Genomic DNA, 14,970 nt, shown 5'->3' with positions numbered 1-14,970 from the left:
AATGAAGCTGTCAGTTGAGGACTTGTGTTGTACGAGATCTTCAGTTTCTTGGCAATTTTTCGCTTGGAATAGCCTTAATTTCTCAGAACAGAATAGACTGATGAGTTTCAGAAGAAAGGTCTTTGTTTCTGGCCATTTTCAGCCTGTAATCGAACCCACAAATCCTGATGCTCCAGATACTTAACTAGTCTAAACGCCAGTTTTATTGCTTCTTTAATCAGAACAACAGTTTTCAGCTCTGCTAACATAATTGCAAAAGGGTTTTCTAATGATCAATTAGCCTTTTAAAATGATAAACTTGGATTAGCTAACACAATGTGCCTTTGGAACACAGGAGTGATGGTTGCTGATAATGGGCCTCTGTACGCCTAGGTAGATATGCCATTAAAAAAGTCAGCCGTTTCCAGCTACTATAGTCATTTACAACATTAACAATGTCTGCACTGTATTTCTGATCAATTTGATGTTATTTTAATGAAAGAAATTGCTTTTATTTAAAAAAACAAGGACATTTCTAAGTTACCCCAAACTTTTGAACGGTAGTATATGTTCTAATTTTTAAACTAGTTTTCATTGGGAACTCAGACAAAGCATTTTTATCAAAAGTGATCACTTTTGCACGTCAAAACACAGAATCCTACTCATTATTCAATGTGCTGAACCTACGTCAAATAAAATGATCTTGTGGATGTCATGAGTTGTCAGTTCTTATATCCTTCAAGCCGACTTCAACATCGGCCAGAGGCGGGGGCCATCTGGCTCACACCGCGTAGGCAACCTAGTTCCAAATCAACATTCAGCCAGTGCAAACCGCGCCTACATTAATCAAACCCCCCCCCCCCCCACAATGTGTTCTTAATCTACAAAATATTGGCCTGGGATCCAATCTGGTAATAGCTTCAAAATATGTTTAACATTATCTTGTGGTTGTCATGAGTTGTCAGTCCTTATATCTAGAAAGGTGGTTACATTTTCACAGCCCCACTAAAACCAAAACGTGGTCGCTTATCAATGTTTCCACAGGTTGAGTAGTTATGTTTATGTTCTGTTTAAATGGTGTTTTATTATGAAGCATTGGAGTACAGCATGCAAGCTTTTTTTTTTAACAGAAGACGACAAACACAAGGTGAATGAGCAAAACAAAAACCTCACAAAAAAGAAAAGAAACAAACTGAAGTAAAGACATCTAAGTAAAACATTTAGTAATGTCCTCCAGAAAGAGGTCTGTATATGAAATACAACTGTGTACATTAGCCTGGTCAAACTCTGTTCTAAATGGTTGACTGTCAAAGCACAAATACACAGACATGGTGTTAATGCAGTATTCTAGGTTTATTAGAAAGGTTTTTCAACGAACATAGCATGTTTACAGAGTTACTGCCAATGTGTAAAAGTGCTACAAAATGCAGTTCGGAGGGAATATATTGGTATCTGATATGTAACACCTCAAGAACCTTTTTCCTGAAGTAGGATTCAAGAATGCCGGACACTCAAAGTAGAGGGATAGACAAACTCGGATGTATGTAATTGAACATGGTTTAATTTGGTTGGTGATTGGTGATGGCAGCCATTTTGGGGCAAAGACAGCGGATGCTGCTGGTTAGCATGTATCATCATAGGCCCAAAATGGCATCATACATTGGATTTGTGTGACCAAACGGCACTGTACATCAACTCTGCACTCCAATAAATAATAAATGACCTAAATGTAAATAAATGTACATATCAACTTTCAGCTAATAAGTGTGGGCTTTATACATCAAAGATCTCAAAATAATAAAAATACATCTGTAATACTAAATCTTTATTTATGTTCATTATATTTCTGTATTTATTTCACATTTTTATTGTCAAAAATCTATATGTGCAATTGTCACTCTCACCTTAGATACAAGTAGAGCATATTTTCTTCATTAATTAATTTATTATTTCAAATAATCCTATATTTTTTACGTTTGTCGTTGTCTCGGTATTGATAGTCTTAACAATAACATTAAAATTCTCATGTGTACACGTAGTGTGGCTGCATTTTGTTCTGCTGTCGATGTCATTTATACAGTATGTTCTATGAAGTCTCATTCACCACCTCTCACATTGCATACATAGATGAAAAGGAGGGGAGAGAGAGAAGGGAAGAAATTATGTGAACTGGTACGACAAACATGCTCCGCCTGATATCTCCCCAATCCCAAAATGAGCATCCGTATTTCTCAGGCTTGTGTTTAACACCTTCTCCTCTCCTCCTCTAGCTCCATCCCCCCCTCCTCCCTGTCTTCCCCTCTCTCTTTCCCAATGTCGCCTCTGGAGGACCAGCTCAGTTCCAGATCTTCAGGAAGCTATCCCAGGATCCTGTGCAGACACCCAATCCATCGTCTGGCACCCCAATGCAGCTCACTCTGTTGTCATGGCCAGACAGAACACCTGAGAGAGAGAGAGAGAGAGAGAGAGAGAGAGAGAGATGAGAGAAGAAGAAAATAGTCATCCACACTGATGCAAATGATGTAGTTCTAGTTTCTATTCCCTTTTTACCTGTGTTTCTTTGATTGACTGCCTCTCATCCAGACTTCTTTGACTATACACTTTCTCCCTTTCATTACCTGTGTTTAAACCACCCACTTATTTACATTTACATTTGAGCCATTTAGCAGATGCTCCTATCAAGAGCAACTTACAGGAGCAATTAGGGTTACGTGCCTTGCACAAGGGCACATCGGCAGATTTTTCACTCATGCCATCTATCTCCTCTTCTGCCTCCCTCTCTTTACATTGACTGTTCTCTTTGTTTCTCTCTGTCTTTACTCACTCCTTTTCATCCCTCCCCTCAGTCCTCTCCCTTCTCTCTCACTGGTTTCACCCGCACACTTTTACTCACCAACTTTCTCGGCCTTCAGAGAATCCCAGATGTTGCAGTTGAAGTTGTCGTAGCCGGCGAAGATGAGGCGTCCTGAGCTGGAGAGGGAGACTGACGTGACGCCAGCATTCAATGCAGCGTCCTGGTAGCCATTGACCTCTTGGTCTGCACGGAGGTCGTACATCTTGAGGGTGCAGTCATCGGAACCTGTGATAACTGCAGTGCCACTAGGGTAGAACTGGGGTATAAAGAAGGCCATTTCAGTATGTAGTGTTTTGTTTTGACATGTATTGAACTTGAAGGTTAGTTTGCCCGGTGAGTTGACTGAGTTAGCAAAGTACAGACTCCTTGGAAAGATTTGGTGTTGTGAAGCTAAATTATGTTTCGATTTTGGATCGCACTACCCCCTAACTACTGAAGTCACATGGGTAGTCTCAACCGGAGCTCGAAACCAGAATCTTGTACCTGCAACCCAACATCTTGACAAGGTCGATAGTTGTTGGGTTAAGGTCACTACAGTATATAGATCATTCAGAGTCATTCTGACCAGGAAAAACCCTGGGGCGTGTCTTATGTGCTCACCGCAATGGCGTTAATGTCACTCGTGTGGCCGATGAAGGTCTGCTTGCAGCCGCCATCTCTTATGTCCCACAGCTTGGCGCTGGAGTCACATGCCCCTGAGATGAAACTGTTCTGGTCTGGTGACAAGGCCAGGCACATACAGTCACCCACGTGGCTCTTGTAGATCACCTTCTGCTTGCCAGTCTCCAGATCCCACAGGCAACAAGTGGTGTCACCGGATGCTGTGAGGATCTCATTGTCGTTCAGGAAGCGGCTATGAGAAAGGTAGCCTGAGATGGAAGGAGAAAGATAGAGATGTTATTGTTTGTACTACTTATTTCCTACGTATTTGGATCTCATGAAATTTATGAACACGCTTTTAATGAATTCTCTTGTAGTTGGTCACGGAGTTGACCGTAAACCCAGTTGGTATCGGAGTTGACGATAACTCGGATGAAGCAGACATTGTACTACGATACCCACCTTCGTGTGCGTCCAGCTCCCTGAGGGTCTTTGGGCTGGCACCCTTGATATTGGCGATGGTGCACATGTTATCCAGACCTCCGCTGGCCACCAGATTGCCAGAAGGGGCCATGGAGCAACTCATTACCCAGGAGGACTTGAGGGGGACGGCATATACCTGGAGGGCAGGGAGAAGAATGCTTAACCACTCACTTTCTAGTTCGCTTTGTCTCAAGTTTAGAAGACTTAAAATACCCAACTAGCTGACTTATAGCATATAAATACATTCGTAGTGTGTAATCAAAGTCAAGACAATCTAAAAGAAAAGTGGGTACTGCTTCTACATGTCGGTGGTTGAAGTAGGGATTTACTCCATACATTTGCAAACCAAGTAGAAAGTTCTCTATATAAATCCTATGCATTAAGAGGAAAATAGTTAGAGATGTGAAGATGATGACTGATCAGTGATCACTCCTTACCTTGTTGCCGGTGTAGGTGTCCCAAATCAGAAGCTTGCCATCCTGTGAAGCACTGACCATGTGCCTGTTGGAGAGAAAAAGGAAGTGGCTAGTCAGTGTATCAAATTCTGTGAACAGGATTTAGGCACGAGGTCCAGTATGAATCTGGCTCAATACTTTGACAATGCAACATTTGAAACAATGAAAGCATTTTCATTGAACCCCATGACACCTGCATGCCATGGTGGACACATTAAACAATGGGACCTTTTGATATCAGAGTCCATTTGGTTTGAGTGGCGCATCAGACAACCCCTTGTATCGACCTTCTCTGTCTTGCTCAAGGTAGACCTTCTCTATGTTTTTCAATAGTCCCTATTCCACACTGGCTAGTGGTAGTGGTGGGGCCTCTATGGTGAGCTCGACTGTCCCTGGCGCCATCCCCATTCTCAGCTATCTGGACAAGAACACCTTCTCACCTGTTATCAGCAGACCAGTGCAAGCCGTAGATTTTGGCCAAGTGGCCCTTCAATGTCTTTCTGTTTTTCAGCTGAACACGTGGTGCAGCCGCCACACCAGATGCTAGAGTGGCCATGGTGGTGTCATTGACCGCCTTGCGGCCTGCCTAGTGGTGGGAAAGGGATTCACAGGTAGGAGAGGAATAAGTTAAGAGTCAAATAGTTGTAGAAAAATAAGCATAGATTGTTTGGAGCAGAATGTTTTCCATACTTCTGTTGTATTTACATTTTTCAGGAACCAGACACTGCTTACAATGTCTTAGTATAACTTTATCTCAATGCCAGTGCTGGTATGTAGAGGAAACTAAATGTAGGCTATATGTTATCAACTCTGTACATGAATTATTGTGCATTATTGGTACTATGTTATTTATCTGAATATGTATTTTTTTGACTGGGGTGATATTGAAGATTGTAACAAACCAAAAAAAATGCGTCTTGTGGCAACCATTGACATGCTGTGATAACGAGACTCACTTCAATCTGGGCCTTCAGACCATCGGCCTCCTTTTTCAACGTGTCCATTTCACCCATGGCAACGGTTGATAGGGGCTGTTACCGCTGAAGAAGAAAAAAGTAGCAGACTAGACGAAAAGGGAGAAAGAGAAAAGGACAATAGTTTTATGTTTAGAACTTATTTGATTGCATACATATACAGATCAAGGCTTGGTAAAAATGAGGACAGCACTCAATCAAGTAACGAAGATCTTAATTAAATAGAACTGAGAATTCATGTTCTCAAATATGTGCAGTAGATATACTGTATACGGCCATCTGTTTGAGGAGAACGTAACTGGACTCATTGCTCCAGTAACTCCCCCATGGCCTCTGACCCCCTAAACTAAACCAATCAGGTGCTTTCGTCATTTAGTATGGTGCAAGAGCCTAGATTGGCCTTCTTGAGTACGGTACGAGGTATAATCCCACATCCACTGTGCTAGAAGTCTAATATGCAGAATTAGTGACATATCCAAGATCTACCTTCATGTATCTGAAGAACAAGGCAAATCACTGGCCATTTTATCTGTAACACAGACAGCGATTTTGTTTGTTATAGTTCTTTACGGAGGTCTTTCCGAGTACTCTTTCAAGAGTACTTTCCATTTTTACTTAGAAGGCCTCATTTAACTTTACAACTATACTTTATTACTTATATTTTCCTATTTATTGCTTAAATTCTTATTATTTTGTGTTACAATTACAAAAGTTTAAGACACAATTTAGCATGAACCTTCTTTTCTCCCCCCTCACTCTGACTTTCAATGCCTTTTAAGAGAGAATATTTCAAGATCAAGAGGGAATTAGGGGTTAGCTGTGTGTGGCCCTAATACTCTTTAATTGGATGCTGACGTTTTCATAATTGGAGGCCAATTACCAACACACACCACTTTTGTAAACCGCTTAAAGGTTAACAACAAATCTCGAAAACGAATCCAACTACTACAGCACACGTCCCTGCAAATACAGTATTAACAAAAGGCATTACTTTCACAGAAATAATTGTTCACAAATAGGCTAAGCAAAGCATAGGCTAAGCATGTTCAGTAGGTGGTTTGACCTATGATGAGAGCCAGTGAGACAGAGGGCGAGGAGGGGTGAGCACAACTTACTGGGAACAAACTGGTTGAATCAACATTGTTTCCATGTACTTTCAATGACAAAATAATCAATGCGATAATGTGGAGAAAGTCGTCAACGTAAAGGAATTTCTGTATTTTCACCCAACTTTGAACCTAAATCCAATGACCCGGTTCAAATTCTTGTTGATTTCATGCTGAATTCACATTGCTGACAACATGCTGACAACTCAATCAAATGTAAATCAAAACTAGACAAAATGACGTCTGTGCCAAGTGGGAATAGAGCTTTAAAGCCCCATCAGGGGATCTTAAAGGAGGCTTTTCCAGTCAAATCTCCTGTCATCCGATTACTGACTGCCCTTTACCACTGGATCAGAAAGGGGGAGCAAGAGATGGTAGAAGAGAGAAAGAGTGGAGCGAGGGGACAAGACTAGGCAAGGATATGGGCCTATCAGGTAGAAATGTGAGTTTTCTTTTATGGAGTCTTCTTCTTCAGTTTCCTGTTTGGTTATTTCCTTTGAAATTATCTTTGCACAAATGCACAGAATGGCCTCTATTCCTGTTTGTCTAGATAGAATTACTCTAGACATGCACCATTCTATTAGCATGGCTGCAGAATTCAGGAAGACTTCAATGCACAAAATCAATACATGTGAGACAATACATGTGCGAAAAGTGAGATAGAAGATATGCACAAGCTCTGCAGTTTGCTGCTTTCACTCTGGGATTTTGTTTTGGTGTTGTTCCTCTTTTACTGGATCTCCAGAATCAATGAGGGAGGATTTGCAACCTTTGTGATAATGCTGATAACGTCTTTGCATGCTGTTGTTGCCTAATAAATTAAACGGATTCTGAGAAGAAAAGCACTCAATTCTGTCACCGTCACTCCCTACTGGTGACAGCCATTTCAACCCGACCTACCAGTTCTCTCTCTCGCTCTCTGTCTCTGTCTCTCTCTCTCTCTCTCTCTCTGTTGCTCTCTCTCTCACTTGCAAAGACAGCAGTCAACATGTTTTCCATGGACTACAGTGCACTTGTTGCATGTCATTAGAATTCATCCTCTGGTGGAAACGAGCACATCTGAGAACTCCATTTATTACTTCTTGTAATTGACCGACAATTGAGTAGTTTATTTCGCTCATATTCAATCCATTGGACCGGGCTGCAAATCAGATGAAGTTCCAGTCTTTCAACTGTGAAATCTTATCATGGATGAGAATACTGAGCTAGGTAATGGGATAGTGTCCATGATGATCTGAGTCAGTGTTCGTAATCATCAGAGAAGTCAATGTCGTTCCATGTAGTTCCACAAATGTGCTACCAAAGTCACCCAAAATCACTCACCTTTCCAAACAAACTGAAGTCCTTCCTCTTTTTGGGCTTTTCTGCCTCAGTAGCCCTTTGAAGCAACTTTTTATGTTCAACAATACTCAAGTCAGCCCTGCTTTCCTTCTCTCTATCTCTCTTTCCTCTTACGCTTTCACCCACAGACTGGCTGCAGGCAACCTGTGAAAACTCTCTCTTTCTCTCTCCCGTCCTCCTGTGAGGAACAGATGAGGATTGAAGGGGATGAAGGAGATCAGGGATGAAGGGATAAGCCCGAAGATGGAAATAGAGAGAGGGAAGGAGAGAGAGAGAGCATGGCAAGAGGAGATGGGTAAACCGATTGGAGGAGAAAATCAGGTTATGAGGTCAAAAGACAAGAGCAGGTAAAGAGAGAAGGAGGGATGAAGGGAGAGAGGGACAGGTGAAGGTGTAAATGTGAGAATAAGATTAAGTAGAGAGATGCGGAGGGGTTTGAGATATGATCTAGTAGAGAGATTCTGAGGGGTATAGAGCAGCATTGCTAGTGAGAACACACCATTTGTTACATCACATCAATGGCTACGACATAAACCTGGTAGAGAAACACATTTGATGTCTTCCACATTCAGTTCCACATCATTCGACAGTATAATAGTGTTAATGTCTACGAGGAGAGGGTATTTGATTTTGCTGACCTGGAGTGGCTCAGAAAACTCTTTCAGCCAATTGCATGGTAGGCCTACCAATTAGAGCAGTCCAACCAGTAAACAAATTGACAACAGAATTTCAGCATGCTTATAGGGAAGGACACTCAACAAGTACAGCACTTACACAAACGACTGATGATTGGCTGAGAGAAATTGATGATAAAATTATTGTGTGGGCTGTCTTGTTAGACTTCAGTGCAGCTTTTGACATTATCGATCATAGTCTGCTGCTGGAAAAACGTATGTGTTATGGCTTTACACCCCCTATAATGTGGATAAAGAGTTACTACACAGAGGGTGTTCTTTAATGGAAGCCTCTCAAATATAATCCACTTAGAATCAAGAATTCCCCAGGGTAGCTGTTTAGGCCCCTTGCTTTTTCAATTTTTACTAACAACATCTCACTGACTTTAAGTAAAGCCAGAGTGTCTATGTATGCAGATGACTCAACACTATACACGTCAGCTACTACAGCAACTGAAATGACTGCGGCACTCAACAAAGAGCTGCAGTTATTTTCAGAGTGGGTGGCAAGGAATAAGTTAGCCCTAAATATTTCTAAAACTAAAATAATTGTATTTGGAACAAAGCACTCAAACAAAACACTCACTAAACCCTAAACCTCAACTAAAACTTGGAATAAATAATGTGGAAATTGAGTAAGTTGAGATGACTAAACTGCTTGGAGTAAACCTAGATTGTAAACTGTCATGGTCAAAACATATTGATGCAGTAGTAGCTAAGATGGGGTGCAGTCTGTCTATGATAAAGCGATGCTCTGCCTTCTTAACAACTATCAATGTCCTACAGGCCCTAGTTTTGTCACACCTTGACTACTGTTCAGTCTTGTGGTCAGGTACCACAAAAAAGGACTTGCAATTGGCTCAGAACAAAGCAGAATGGCTGCCCCTTGGATGTACACAGAAAGCTAATATTAATGATATGCATGTCAATCTCTCCTGGCTGAAAGTGGAGGAGAGATTTACTTAATCACTATTTTTATTTATGAGAGGTATTGACATGTTGATTGTATCTGTCTTAGCTATCAAGCTATCTGTCTTAGCTACTGGCACACATCTCAGACACAAGAGGTCTCTTCACAGTCCCCAAGTCCAGAACAGACTATGGGAGGCACACAGTACTACATAGAGCCATGGTTACTTGGAACTCTATTCCACATCAAGTAACTGACGCAAGCAGGAAAATTAGATTCAAAAACAGATTCAAAAACACCTTATGGAACAGCGGGGACTGTGAAGCAACACAAACATGGGCACAGACAGACACACACACACACGATAACATACGCACTATACATACACATGGATTTAGTACTGTAGGTATGTGGTAGTGGTGGAGTAGGGGCCTGAGGGCACACAGTGTGTTGTGAAATCTGTGAATGTATTGTAATGTTTTTACAATTGTATAAACTGCCTTCATTTTTCAGGACCCCAGGAAGAGTAGCTGCGGCTTTGGCAGCAGCTAATGGGGATCCATAATAAATACAAATACACATCACTAATGAGTGGTGTTTGGATTCTTATCAAGTCTATCAGTGGCAGATTTCACTATCGATAGTAATATGATGCAGCAGTCAGAAATGACCAGACATCAAGAGTATTATTGTCTGACTGTATTGGTGGAGCGGCTGAATTTTGTAGGGTTTTCTGAGAGATTGGCAGGGGTTGAGGTTGAGGGGAGTTGAATTTATTTATCAGAGCTAATGAGTTGAGCCCAGTTAATCAGGATCCAATTGGATATCCGGGGAATCTGAAATCTCGTTAAGGAATTAGAGCAGTCCAACCAGAACATGCGTCACAAGTGACACAGAAGAGACAAGAAGAAAATGGATCAAGAAATCGAGGGATCGATTGATGGTTAAAATAGAGATTTGGATGTGAAGATGCCAGTGGAGTTGCTGAATGCATTTGGGTATAAATGGCAAGCCTTTATAGTTGTGGTAGATAAAGGGAGAATTCTACTGTACCTTGAGAGTTGATCATCTCTTCTCAGCCACAGGGAATTAGCTGACTTGTGGCTCCGAAGGAGAGATTTCACAGATCCCACAAGATCGGGGTGGGCCTAAAGATCGGAATGAATGGGAACTTTGGGGGTGTGCTACTGCAGTAATTCCTGTATTACAGCATTATATAGATTCAGAAGTACTCGCAGCAAGATTTGTCTGAGTTCAAGAGGTCTTTGGTGCCTTGATACGAACATTACCGCTCGATGAATTAACACAAGCGTTGTTGCTTGAGAATGCCAATTCGCGGCAAGCAATGCCAACGCCATTTAACAAACAAACCTTGTACCGTGATGCACACTCCGCTATGGCCCAACATTGATATTCTAGATAGCTCCCATGCAATGATTACTTTATAGGTTGTATTAGACTCTACGTGTGGAGAAACCTTGTGCAAGCACGTCTATTCTATGCAATGCAATCTCTGGTATTAACGAGACAACGCACCTTGATCTCCTCGTCAAGAGGGATTACAGGTGAAAACCTAAACGATCAGGTTCCATGTCAGGGCGATCTACCAATCACCCTGCCCTGTGGCATGTGTCATGGGGTCAGAAATAGTTAAGGGTTGAGGTGATTGTTGGTTTTAAAACACCCGTGTTGGATTCACCCCTTCACCAGTCAAAAAGGCCTTGATTTGTAATCCACTGATATTACAGTTTATCCACCATTACCTGGCTACCAACAAGGGGCTGTGGACCATGATGTTCCAATAAATATGTGATAAAGTTGCGTGCAACTATTTTCATGACAGGGGAAGTGGCACTCATTGACAAATGTAATATCTTTGAATAACCTCTGCATAAAAGACAGATTGGCTTCTTTATCTTTTCTTGTGATGCATACAAATCGATAAAAGTGTCAACAGGGATGAAACCCTTGCACCATGCCCCCCCCCCTAACAGCACAGTATACATCTCATAACATTACTATATAATATGTTGTCTGAATATTTGGGAACGAGTTGTGATACCTTACAGGCCTGTGTGTAAATGTGTGCGTGTGCTTTATTTAGCTTGGAATTTCCACGTGTGACGGCGATTATTCTATTAGTTTCATTGTACCAGGCAAAATCAATCGAACGCAGGTAAAGTATTTGACAAGTTAAGTATTTGGTATTTGATCCAAGTCCTTATAATACATTTTAGAACATTAGAACACCTTATAACACAGATTGATGTTCTGTGTTGATTTTATGCTACAGTCAGCACTGAAAAGGTCTGCATAGGGTGAAGTGCAAGGGTGAAGCCAACTGATGCTTTCCAGTAACATTGTTAGCTACTATGGTTCTGTGAAACCTAGCCATCTTCTCATTCCTCTTTTTCTCAGAATTAGTGCAAGGCTGTAAGTTAAGCTCAATCAGGCCCTGTAGGACACGTAGTATTACCCCCCCCCCCCCCTCCCTCTCTGTCTCTCTCTCTCTCTCTATTTCTCTCTCCCTCTCGCTCATTCTATCCCTTCGCTCTCTCTCCCTCTGCACTCTTTCACCTCTCTCCCTCTCTGTTGAACAATGGAAGTGTTAATGATTTTATCCTCAAAAAAATTCAGAGAACCACTCTTTGCTTTGTATGAAAGGGGTATATGTCTGTGTGCCTCTTTCTCAGTCTGCATGTCCCTCTCCGACTCCCTCCCTCCCCTGCTGTAATCCCAGCTAACCCCTAACCAACTATGACAGAAATGGGCTAGCGAACTTCCTCTGTTAGTAACACGTTCAGGAGGTGGACAGGAAGTTAGAGTACAGCACACAAACCCCTGTCACCTTTGACACCGGGCCCACTAAGAACATGGTCACATGACGGGCAGTGTAAGAGATTATTGTGGATGTATCTAATGTATCGCCGGGCCCGGCATACAATGGCTATAACACCATGACCAAGCGAATTAGCCTTTTGTATAATTGGCTAATTCTGGCACATGTACAACATTGTTGATTCATGTGCATTGTATCTATCAGATACATTGAATAAAGTAAAGTTTAAAATCCTGAAAGAATAGTCAGCCTTGCATTTATTTTTCCCCTACACCCTAAATGGGCATGATTTAACTTTAAACATTCTAAATCAGATTGAGCACACCATGATTTTCTTGTGCGCATTGTCTACAGTTGATATGTGGTGTATGTTCATATATCGTGTGTGGTAACACTTTACTCCAACTGTCTGTCTTAAGCTATCATGACTATTGAGAGGCTGGTGGGAGGAGCTATAGGAGGACGGGCTCATTGTAAAGACTGGAATGGAATTAATGGAATGGTATCAAACACATAAAACATACGGAAACTACATTTGACCCCGTTCCTTTAATTCCATTCCAGCCATTACAATCCTCTATCCTGCTACATCCTCCATCCTCCTACAATCTAACCCAGTATCCCTCCCCATTTCATGACACCTTCCTCCTGGTTGGCTACTGCCCTTTCAAGTACTGCTACTAAGGCAATTTCCCATTTATCTGAGTGAAAGCTGACAAAGTAGACAACCAGGCTGATGTAGCTTGGTCCAATACTGTCATGGTCCATGTTTTCAGGGCAGCACTTAATGCAGAGCAGTCCAACATTGAGTATTCAGCACAAACATTCACTAGTATTAAATCTATTATTGTTGTAAAATATTTGAAATTATCAAATTGTCACCTTTGTTTGGTGACACATGTTGCAGATGTCAACTAAATGTGTCAATGAGAGTGAAAATGATACTTAACACGAGGTTTAGAATGAAGGAACATGCATGGTGGACATAGTAAATGACTAGACCTGTTTCCATGGAAGACATAACTTTCACCATTTTCCTAGCTGGTTATTTATTGACCTTGGCGGGCCCGACACACCTGTTATGCCCTTTTTCCTGAATAACCTGAGACAGTCAAGGTTGTGAGTGCAGGTTTGATTCTCTACCAGGGGTGTCAAACTCATTACACGGAGTGCCTAGTGTCTACTGGTTTTGGGGTTTTCCCTTTCAATTAAGCCCTAGACAACCAGGTGAGGGGAGTTCCTTACTAATTAGTGACCTTAATTAATCAATCGAGTACAAGGGAGAAGCGAGAAAACCCGCAGACACGGCCCTCTGTGGAACGAGTTTGACACTTGCTGTAAGCCTATCAAGCGTAAGGAATGTCTAGGGAAGTAGCTAGGATCAGAAAGCCACATTTGGCTCGTGGCCGAAATAGAAAGAGGGCGGGCAGAAGGGATCTCATGCATGACTCTGTATTGGCTACCATTGGCTACCAGGCATAGTACTGAAGGTAGCTATTATGTTGGTATAATAGTGATCAGTATACTGTGTACATTGTGTGTTACAGTGCTATACTAACTATATCTGTTTCGTGAGGACTTGTAAATGTGTATTACAGGGACTGGAGCAGTTCTGTGTCTTACCTTTTGGTCTTTATAATGGGCCGTTTCATACCTGTGACTGACAATACTTCAAAAAACGATCCAAATACCTGTCATTTGGTGTCATATTAACATTAATAATGTATAAGGGATGGAATAGAATAATGCTTAAAGGGGCAGTGCAGCTAAAAACGTGAATTTCCAGTTTTTTTTATGACCCGCTTTAAATTACATTCGGCTTATAAAGGCTTCATAAAGACTTCATAATGCCTTCATAAGCACTAAATACACGTGTATCTATAACCATATGTCTTGCTTTATAAAGGGTTAATAAATGTGGCATAACAGTGTGACGATCAACAATGTCAAATGTGACATAACCCACTATGACGAATATGATATAAACATGTGCTTTATAAAGGGTGACATGTTGTGCTGAAGGTCGGCATACGCACTAAAGTGAAGTCATGTTAGTCACACTATATCTCGTTCCCAGACACTTCCGCCCAAATGTGCGGAAGGTCTGGTGGACCAACGAATCAATCTTGGCCTTCATTAGTTAGTTAGGTTTCAAATCCAATTTTAAGAAGAGAAATAGTGGAAATGGGCTGGGTTTAGCCATAAGTATGACTTTGTGGCTGTGTAAAGTGGTGATGACCAGGGGGAATATTATTGCTAGCAAAGGATATAGCCTGATGACAAATATTTTACTCAGTAAGGTCACGCCAATAGATTTATATCGTCACTCCCACTGAGGCCAACTTTGAATGGTTGATATCCCAGGCTTGTACAGTATGTGCTGTGTGCACAAAAGCCCGGGGAGAGGCGACATTACACCAAGAAACACTTATCTTGATGAAAGCCCCGAACATAAGGAAATTGAAAGTGTCTTTCTTCTGGAACCAAGATACATGTTCCTCAGTACACAAATATGCACGCAACAATACGGTGAGCCATTCCGCACGGTGCTGGATCAGGTCTTTGACACATGTTGGGGATGAATCAGAATTAGTTAGGTAACATTGATAAATAATAATTTTATTTTCATAATAATGCTTATGTGAGATATTTGTCATTAGAATATCTTCTTTTGGATAATACTGTTGGCAGTTGCATTTTCCTCGTTCTTCTCCAGGGAAAAGTCACTTGGGGCCCAAAGAGGGGAGAGGTCAGG

General features: G+C 41.5%; 1 protein-coding gene across 1 annotated transcript; it reads right to left on the bottom strand.

The window, feature by feature from the left end:
- Positions 1-1,522: 1,522 nt before the first annotated feature.
- On the bottom strand, positions 1,523-7,987 carry LOC115131637 (guanine nucleotide-binding protein G(I)/G(S)/G(T) subunit beta-3-like). The gene is made up of 8 exons (XM_029663488.2): positions 7,775-7,987; positions 5,328-5,434; positions 4,812-4,957; positions 4,354-4,417; positions 3,896-4,052; positions 3,434-3,702; positions 2,873-3,089; positions 1,523-2,421 (listed from the first exon to the last, which is right to left on the bottom strand). The coding sequence occupies exons 2-8, from the start codon at positions 5,382-5,384 to the stop codon at positions 2,315-2,317; spliced, it is 1,017 nt and encodes a 338-aa protein (XP_029519348.1). The 5' UTR covers positions 5,385-5,434; positions 7,775-7,987; the 3' UTR covers positions 1,523-2,314.
- Positions 7,988-14,970: the final 6,983 nt, after the last annotated feature.

Source organism: Oncorhynchus nerka, linkage group LG7 (assembly GCF_034236695.1).
Source record: "Oncorhynchus nerka isolate Pitt River linkage group LG7, Oner_Uvic_2.0, whole genome shotgun sequence".
In the NCBI taxonomy this organism is placed as follows: domain Eukaryota; kingdom Metazoa; phylum Chordata; class Actinopteri; order Salmoniformes; family Salmonidae; genus Oncorhynchus; species Oncorhynchus nerka.
Note: the sequence above shows the minus strand (reverse complement) of the source record. Positions and strands in the feature narration are given on the sequence as shown.